This window comes from Callionymus lyra, chromosome 1 (assembly GCF_982586985.1).
Source record: "Callionymus lyra chromosome 1, fCalLyr1.hap1.1, whole genome shotgun sequence".
NCBI classification, from domain to species: Eukaryota; Metazoa; Chordata; class Actinopteri; order Syngnathiformes; family Callionymidae; genus Callionymus; species Callionymus lyra.
The window spans coordinates 4,113,207-4,122,544 of NC_141818.1; the positions used below are offsets into that span (position 1 = coordinate 4,113,207).

At 39.4% G+C, this 9,338-nt stretch overlaps 2 protein-coding genes across 2 annotated transcripts; one reads left to right on the forward strand and one right to left on the reverse strand.

Moving 5' to 3' along the window:
- Nucleotides 1–475: 475 nt before the first annotated feature.
- Nucleotides 476–3,461, reverse strand: LOC148087497 (uncharacterized). The gene is made up of 3 exons (XM_087788621.1): nucleotides 3,095–3,461; nucleotides 2,555–2,746; nucleotides 476–1,684 (listed from the first exon to the last, which is right to left on the reverse strand). Exons 1-3 carry the CDS (start codon nucleotides 3,264–3,266, stop codon nucleotides 747–749), a joined length of 1,302 nt encoding a protein of 433 aa, XP_087644747.1. The 5' UTR covers nucleotides 3,267–3,461; the 3' UTR covers nucleotides 476–746.
- Nucleotides 3,462–3,739: 278 nt separating this feature from the next.
- On the forward strand, nucleotides 3,740–8,578 carry cenatac (centrosomal AT-AC splicing factor). The gene is made up of 11 exons (XM_087794674.1): nucleotides 3,740–4,000; nucleotides 4,205–4,371; nucleotides 5,558–5,656; nucleotides 5,729–5,795; nucleotides 5,891–5,953; nucleotides 6,126–6,193; nucleotides 6,265–6,370; nucleotides 6,436–6,463; nucleotides 7,350–7,451; nucleotides 7,619–7,751; nucleotides 8,118–8,578. Exons 1-11 carry the CDS (start codon nucleotides 3,884–3,886, stop codon nucleotides 8,206–8,208), a joined length of 1,041 nt encoding a protein of 346 aa, XP_087650800.1. The 5' UTR covers nucleotides 3,740–3,883; the 3' UTR covers nucleotides 8,209–8,578.
- Nucleotides 8,579–9,338: the final 760 nt, after the last annotated feature.

Below are 9,338 nucleotides of genomic sequence, written 5' to 3' on the forward strand. Positions count from 1 at the left end.
TTTAAGTTATTCAGAATGTTTCGTAAATAAATAAATGTATAAACTCGTGTTTTCATATACTCTGGAGAAGTGAAATTACACTCAGTCTTGAGCTGCAAGTAGTGGTTTGCATTGGCAAGATTCTGCCGATACATATCACGATATAGGGGCAACAATACAATATATTGCGTAGGAACAAGTATATATATATTTGTAGTATTGTCAAGCACGACTCTGGTGTAACAGAATTTACAAACGACACAACTCTTGACAAAGTCGTAACTGCTTTCCTTTGTTTTGAAACCAAAATATGGCCAAAAATCATCTTTTAAAGCTGCTGGAGTCGACTGCATCCTCTCGTCCTCAGTCATTGGCGGGATCCAGCAGGATTTTATCGTTTTTAGCTCAGAAGGTGGAGCAGCCAGCCGTTTTATTGCAGCATATAAATGAACAAATGCGCTGGGAATATTTGCAGGTACATTGGCAAATAAAAAAATGTATTTATTATTTTATTGTACACACACTTAAAAAACATACAATAACAATGATAAAAAATATATGATTTGAAAACCAATTTAAATGTGTATATATATATATAAAAAACAACAATAAAGTGATGTTTGATATCAAACCAGTATTGTAAAAAAAAAAACATGGCGATATATAAATATATTTTTTTCACTCCCTACTATAATGCGTTATACAAAAACATGACTACTATTAGGACCAGAAATACATCAACGGTTCTCTGTGATCACGAGTCTCTTTTACGAGTCCACAGTGATCACTAAGTCGTCCTGGTGGATCCTCATGTGGATGTTCAAGTCCTTCTCAGATTTGAAATCCTTCCCGCACGTTAGACAAGGAAGACTTTTCTCCAGGTGAGTTCTTTCGTGTTTGGAACAAGTGGACTTCTGCTTAAACCTCTTGCCGCAAACGCCGCACACGTACGGCTTCTCCCCCGTGTGGGTCGACTTATGGGCGGTCAGGTTGGTCTGCGAGTCGAAGCCGGCGCCGCACGTGTCGCACGAGTACGGGTTATTGTCCAGGTGGAGGTTCTTGTGCTTCACCATGGTCGACAGGTGGCTGAAGGTTTTGCCGCAGAGGTTGCACAGGTAGGGCTTCTCGCCCGTGTGCGTCCTCATGTGCTCCCTCAGGTTCCTCCTGCAGGAGAAGAAGCGTCCACAGGTCACACAGGGGAAGGGCTTCTCGCCCGTGTGGGTCATCAGGTGGTTCTTCAGGTTGTCGCCGAACGCGAACCCTTTCCCACATGTCGGACACTTGAACGGTCTCTCGCCCGTGTGGGTCCTGGTGTGACTATTCAGTTTGGACATGCAGGAAAAAGTTTTCCCGCAAAAGGAACATTTCAGAGGATCTTGATTCTTTCTGTACTTCCTCTTGACGTAGTTGGTCTTACTCTGACTTGGACCGTCCATGTTAGCATCATCTGGAGGAACTATGTAGTGTGTGGATGGACTCATGAACTCACCAACGTTCTCTTCTACATTCTCGGTTTCATCTGCACTCGAGTGAAGTGTTAAATCTTCTTTTTTTTTACTTGCTTCCGCCATAGTTGTCACCAAAATACAGTCAATCTCCTGCTTTATCTCCACTTCTTCTGGACACGTTTCCTCTTTGACATGTGGCTCTTCCTCTTCTTCATCATCATCATCATCATAAATGCTCTTCATGTAGTCCTGGTGCTCTGAAGGAGAATATTAAAATCAACCTTTTAACTGATTGTATAATGTCAACCAAGAATAAAGACCATCCATCCTAATACAGTAAGTACGTAATTAACAGTTATTTGTTTTAAGGATCGGGGAAATGCGAGTTCTCCTATTAGAGCGGCTCAGAATTCTCGCTGCAGAGTTCCTTAGCTACTCTATATTACATTATTTTGGATTCTAAAACAGAAGAAACGACTTCAATATATCAAAGTAAGATAATTTAAGTAGAGAGCACAATTAATACCGTTTACAAATAACAAAATTTACCAACTACTTTAGTCCTAGTAGTCCTTAATTGACACCCTGAAAAGGTTGCCAAAGGTTGTCCGTAAAGCAGACCCGGGCAAAGTGCATCACCCGGATCTTTAACGGCAGTTATGTGGCACTCATGTGGTCAAAGATATGTAAAAATAACTATTTTAATGTGAATTTATTTCTATTTTTAATTATTAGAATCGTACTCAGCTTTCATGTCCGTAATGTAAAGAACAAAAAAAATACATAATGATTTTAGCATATTTAACTTGGTTTTATTACTTCATTTTATACTTTTCACTCCTTTATTTTTGCTCACAACAGCCACTGTGTAAAATGATTTAATTGCCCACCACTGATTTAACCTGACTATTCTCTTTTATTATGTGTCAACTGGATCTCACCATCCACTCGAAAAGCATGATATAAACTCTTCAGTTTAGACGCATATAAAAACATTTCACCAGAAAAGGGAAATGAGTTTAACTGACTGGGCTTGTGATGCTCAACTGGGTTAGTAACACTAATTCTGACCATTTAAACTAGCATTAATCTGGGTGTGTAATATGTGGACGGGGTCGTAAACTCACCAACAAACTCGGTTTCATCTGCACTCAAGTCAAGCGTTGGATCGTCTTCATCTTTAACTTCTTCTGCTACAGTTGTCACTATAATCGAGTTTATCTCATGCTTTATCTCCACTTCCTCCTGACACATTTCCTCTTTGACCGGTGGCTCGTCCTCTTCTTCACGATGAAGGCTCCTCGTGAGCTCCTGGTGCTCTGGATGAGAAAAATAAAGACTTTTAACTGATCACATCATGTCAACGAAGGATGAAATACATGCATCCTAGTGTAGCTTATCTATGTCATATCATTTAAGATTATAACACCAGTTTCACTGTAGTACAAGAAATATTGCGAAACCGTTTTGTGAAACAACTACTTCTACTAGTAGTCCTAGTAGTATTTAAAGGACACCCTGGAAAGGTTGCAAGGTCATAGGCAATCTAAAGGGTGACCCTTGCTATTTATTTACCTTTAATCACAACATTTTATTGCTACATTGGTATAAATAACATTAGAATAAGTATATATTATGATCTAACCTATTATGAAATGAACACTTACCCGTTTTCTGTGGTTTATCCGAGGTTTTCCGAGCATCCTCCAACAATCTACGCTGGTGTTCGATCTCGTTTTGATACTCGTAAATGGCCTTTTCAAACACTTCCAGTATTTCTTCCACAGTAGAGTTTAATTTCTGGTTCAAAAACGCTCTCAGAAACACAATAGAAGGCATTTTTGAGATCGTGTTAGCGTTTACACAGCGAGTTAGTGCGAGTAGATCAAACTCCTCTATTCTTCCGTGCAGGGAATAACCGACTGTATTAATATTTATTTATTTTTAACAGGATAATAAATGTAAATAATCGGTTATTTCAAAAGTATAAAACCGAAAACACAACAGCTTGAGCTGCTCTCTTCGGTGTGTGACGCCAGGTCTTCTTCTACAACTATTGACGGTTAGCGAAACGAGGTGTAGAACTCAGTACCGCCACCAATCGTCAGCAGCCATATTGCGTTTTTCGATTTATTTTTTTGGTATTTATTTATCGGATGAACTTGAAATAATTGTATATAAACAATGTATTGGTTCGTAATTGAAATGTGTATCTTTTCTTTATTTATTAATGTTAGCGATTAAAATAAAAATAATATATGTTGACAAAATTGTGTTTCCGGGGGACAATAATATGCGCTGCACCGCGAACTGTAGCGGATAAACATTGAATGCTAGATTATCCACAGCATATAACATACAACACCGGAGTGTAATAATATCGTACATTATCCGTGTTTTTTTCTTTTCTATAAATGTTAGATTGTTTTGGTTGGACATATTTATTTAAACTCTAAATGGGTGCGCATTATTGTGATATATGTAGACAAACATCTTTCGACGGGAAGTCGCATATTTTCGGTAAAAACCACCAAAGCAGATTAAGAGTTATTCTTCTGAAATTCCTGGAAAAGGTAAATGCACCATTTATTCTCGTTATTATGTTTACATTTGGTGTGTTCTGTGTGATCTGGACCGTTAGCATACAAGCTAATGTTAGCATGGAAACACTAACTAAGTATCATGCGGAACTTAATTTGTTATCCAGTAATACTTAAGCATGTTTCAGACATTCTTATGCAATTGTATAATTCCCAGATGGGTTGTTTTTTTTTCAGGTAAAAGAAGCTCGTCGAACCCTGAAAACACCCCAAGTGGAAACGTTTGACGTCATCAAGCACGACCAAACGTTCTGGTGCTACTGCTGTCAGCTGGAAGTCGCTCGAAACATCACCGATGGCAACATGACAGTGGTGTGGGGAGGCTTGTTGGAGCACATGGCTACGTAAGTTAGATTCAGATGACGGTGTGGTTTTCTGTTTAAACCTCAATGGATGATTTGTGCAGCAACATGTTTCTGTCAATAGGATTTCAGCTACTATTAGTATAGAGAAAAAGAAAAAGCCTGTACAAACAAAGACGTTTTAAGATGATTCTTGAAATAGTCAGTAGATCCATCAAACATAGAGGAAGCAGAAGATAGTACCAAAGCTTAGGAGCAACATACTGGAAGGATTTCTCTCCTCTGGTCCGGAAGCGTATTCAGGAACCATCAGTAGATTCTGATCCACAGACCTCAGAGCCCGAGCTGGGGTGTAAGGCTGGATCAGATCACTGATGGAAGGTCTGACCATGAATAGATCTGAAAGTAAGATCCAGAATTTTAAAGTTGATCCTGAAAGAAACTGGCAGCCATTGAAGAGATTTAAGGATCGGGGGAAATGTGAGTTCTTCTACTGGAGCAGCTCAGAATTGTCCTGCAGAGTTTTGTATTAACTGCAGGTGAGACAACTTCTTGTTTAGACACGAGAACAAACTGTAACAATAGTCTAAATGAATAGACGCAAACACATGGATTATAAGATCCAAATCGTGTTGTGACACCATTTTCCTGAGTTTACAGATTTTCCTCAGTTAAAAGAAACAGTATTAATGGATAGATATTAATTGAGGTGAAGAAGTGAGTGCGGGCAGGATAGAAAAGCTGGAGAATACTGTCACGTCAGAATAGAAGCAAGACTGAAAGGAAAGCTTTATACATCAGCCATAATGTATAGTCTACAGCTGGGGTAAACAAAAGGCCAAATGATATACTCATTCTTTGGAATCTTAAGGTTACTCCATTTTATGGTGCCAAAAGAAAAAATGAGACAAAATTAATAGAAGGAGGAATAAAATCATTGGAAAATTAGGAATAATTAAATTAATTGAAGTAACAATGATAAAAAAAGTGCCATATCAATCCAAATGGATCAAATCAGGTTATTTAAATTATTATTCTATATTGTTACACGTATTATATTTTTAATATCAATTATAAAATCTTTTCAATTGTTTTTTTTCTTTCATGCTTTCTTTTCCTCATCCATTTAATTTTCAAACTTAGTCCTAAAAGACAACTTATTTAGAAAACAATGTATATATTTAATATATGTATTTTTAACATTTGTTTTAAATATATGTGCTTTCAGGACAGATCACAGAAAGAACACTCATAAATTCTGGTGGGAAAACAAGGCGGATCTTAAGCTGAGGGACCGAGTCATCCTCACTGCAGAGGAGATTGAGAAGTAAACATTTCAATCTAAAAAGTCATTTTCCAAGAATTAGAGTTTAAATTATTTTTATTCTATTTTCTCCAGATTTAAAACTGAGGTGGCTCACGTGTTGGAGAACTATGAGGAGAAAGAGGATGACTCTGTCCAACAGGTACAGAAAGTCATTTATGGTTTTATACATGATTTAACTGTAGTGTAAAGGTTAAAGTTCCTTTTTTATCTAAGCGTCTTTGTGTCTCTTTGCAGCATGTTGCAGAAATTCGAGCTCAGGAGAAGCAACGTCAAGAAGTTCTGCAGACTGTTTTAGAGGTTTGTTTTCCTGGGATGATTTGGCAGTATCCATCGTGCTGAAATTGATGAGAAATAAATCCTGTTATGTATATTATCATCATCTATGTATTAGCTTGTTTAGCGTTTAAATAAGGTTTAGATTTAAATGTCATTTGTGAACCACTGTTGGCATTTCCTGAATCAACACCAGCGTGAGGCAGAGGCGGAATCGTCCAACAGACGCAATGGCACCTCTGAACCAGCCGGGGGCGCTGGCAGGTAAAATCTGATCTCGAAACCAAGGCATTCCTGTCTCGCTCTCTCTTTAACATTCTATGGTTGGGAAGCAGCTCTCAGCTCGCGTCTCGGCGGCCGCACCGGCAGGAACAAGGGTTCGACGACTCGGATGTTGGCTGGTCTTCGGCAACGCACCGGCTGACGTTCATCGGCTACCAGGTAAACCAATCGAAAATCCTCGTCACGGTTTCGTTTCACTTAATAAGTCTGGTTTTTATTCTCAGGACTCAGCGACGGGAAACATTCACACAGGTGGGTCGCAGTTTACTCAAACATGTCGCAGTATTTTCTCGTTTCTCTGGGATAAATTGACTTCATTTCAACACATAAATGAACTTAATTGTACCGTACTTACTGGTTTCTCTCAGATAATGTTGACACAGATTTCAAACTTTTCTTTTAGTGGGTGCTTTGAAAGTCCTTTGCTGACATTCTTACCCTCTTGTCAGCGCTTAAATGATCGTAATCTTGCGATGTCACGTGTGGCAGTGTCTCTTAAGGTTGCTATGTGGATGCAGAGTCTTGGCTATTTGGGTCACATTGGCGCTGGACCTATTGTGGGCTGGACATGGGTTGGAAAGGTCACTAGGCCGCGAAAAAGTAAAACTAATTTATATAATTGCTGTTGTATTGATTATTAAAAAAAATAAAAATAAACGTATTCTATTCTATTCTATTCTATTACTGTCTGAAATGTTTTTTTAAAAGATAGTATTTGGAAATTGAAATATTGAACTTGAAAATGATCTTAAGCCTCGCCCACTGATAACACTTTCTGGAGATTAAATCTTGTCTACCATAACCCCGACCTCTCTACAATAATTGATCAAACATTGAGGTTTGTCACTGCGCGTCATCAATCCTAAAAGTCTCCACCGCCAAGGGACTCGTTGAATAAACAAAGCAGGGCGGGAATACAGCTGGCTGGAGGAGGAGTAAAGCCATTATTACGTCATAATAGACTCCGCTCTCGTAACCTCTTGTTCGCCAAGATTTAAAACGGGGGGAGAACTTTATAAAGTAATACGTTTAAAAACATAGTCACGATGAGAGACTTAATGCATATTGGAGGGTAATTATTTCTGAAGGGTGTCCAAACATGTGACCTCGAGTGAATGAAACTAGCTTCTCTCGTCAGGTGCCGTCCCTCCATGGCTGCAGGATGATCCACAGGAAGGAACATCTGCTTCTACAGCACAAGCGGCGATCGGTCCATCTGTTCAAGGATTCCTGAGGCAGAGTAAGGAAGTCGCACCTTGAAAGAGAATGAGTGAAGTTTTTAGTGAGGACACAGCGGGGGCTGGACTCGTGCACTTTGATTAGTAACGTTGATTCAACTAACTTTAGTCTAATGATGTTTTATGTTAAGTTAATGCTGGTTTATTCAGTTTTGAAATTGTCTTGCAGAGGAGCTCGAGAAGCTGAAGAAGCTCCCGCCCAACAGAGTCGGAGCCAACTTTGATCACAGCTCCAACACGGACGCCAACTGGCTTCCTTCGTTCGGACGCGTGTGGAACAGCGGGCGACGCTGGCAGTCCAGGTGTGGATCTCTGAAATCTCAAACTTCTTTTAGAGGAACATCAAAGGCTCCAGCAACACAACAAACATGGCATCTTATTGCTTGAGGGTTTGAAGGAGGAACGGTTGTCATAATTTAATTTCCCTTAAGACACAAACGCATGGATTACAAGCTCCAGAGCCTTTAAAGTATATACTTTACTGAATATTGTTTTGATTGTTTAAGCGCTTTGTGACCCTGGTCTGGAAAAGCGCGATATAAATATTACTTACTTACTTACTTACTTAAGCTGTTTTATCTCATCAACATTGACTTTTTTTCTTTGGTCGGTTATAATGGTTTTTGATGAAGAAATTATAAATGTTTTACTTTGTCTCTTGATCTCAGACACCAGTTCAGAGAAGAAGAAGAAGGTGATGACAAAAAGAGGAAGAGCACCACAGAAGGATCCAAGAAGACCAAGAAACAGCGTTACTAAAAAAAAAAACTACAATTAAGGTTTCAACTGGACACCGACGGTCGTCATCTCACCCCTTTTTTGTGTGTTCTTGCAAACATACCTTTTTTTTATTTTTTAAACCTATGGACCAGTAGTTGCTTGCTGTTTTTTTGCCTAAACAAAGCAGAATCAAGTATATTTATTGAACGCCAGATGTCGCCATCCCCTCGAAAAAGCATGATAATAATGTAAAAGCGTTTTTCTGTTGAATTTTAAACAGCTGGACTGAAGTCCATTGGCTGAAGTGTGTCTTTTATTTCATGTATATATTGATATAAAGTGTAACGCTGACCAAGCTCATCATCGTGTGTTATCATGTCAATAAAGCGGCTAACATCACCAATATAGCAGAAACAGATATGGTATCAATTGTATTTATTACTCTCCATTCTATTCTGGTGATAATAGATTGTAATAAACTGAAGGGGGGGTGGGAAGTGTGTTATCAGTGCTAATATTAGATCCGGGGCCTTGTGTATGTGTGTCAACATTAAGTAAACAGATGGCAGAGATGAAATAATAATTTGCTCCACTTTTTTTTTTAAAAAAGGCTCGTATTTGTGACGCCATTTCAATGTGTTTCAAGTACTGCTGAGGAACATGTACTTTCATGGGCGATCGAGCCTCTGGGTTTTTTTGGGGCGAGGATTCAACATGTCGGATCTATTCTTAGCTCTCTTGTCAGCACGACTGGAGCCGATTTAACCCGATCCAACATCGACTTTTATTAATAGCAAACATGTCTGGGGATTGTTATTTCGTCTTTATATCAGTCGAGGATTGTGTCCATCTGTTAAATATTAGTGGCTTTATTGACCGTGGGAGGACGACCAGCTACGAGTGGGAGGGAGGGAGGGGGGGGAGTAGCACGTGTACTAGGCGGGGCTTCCCTTAATCAAGCATCCAATCACAGCGCGCCGTCGCCGCATCTACTTAAAAAGGAGGCGTGATTCCGAGGCTTCCCATTGGCTGCGCTAACGAGCAGCGGCCAATCGCTTAAATGACAGGCGCTCAGCTGGCCGTGAAGTCCCGCCCACTATATATGTGTGAGAGAGAACCCCGGAAACGTCGTGGCTTAAAGGGACAGAGAAGGAATTCTTTTTTTATTA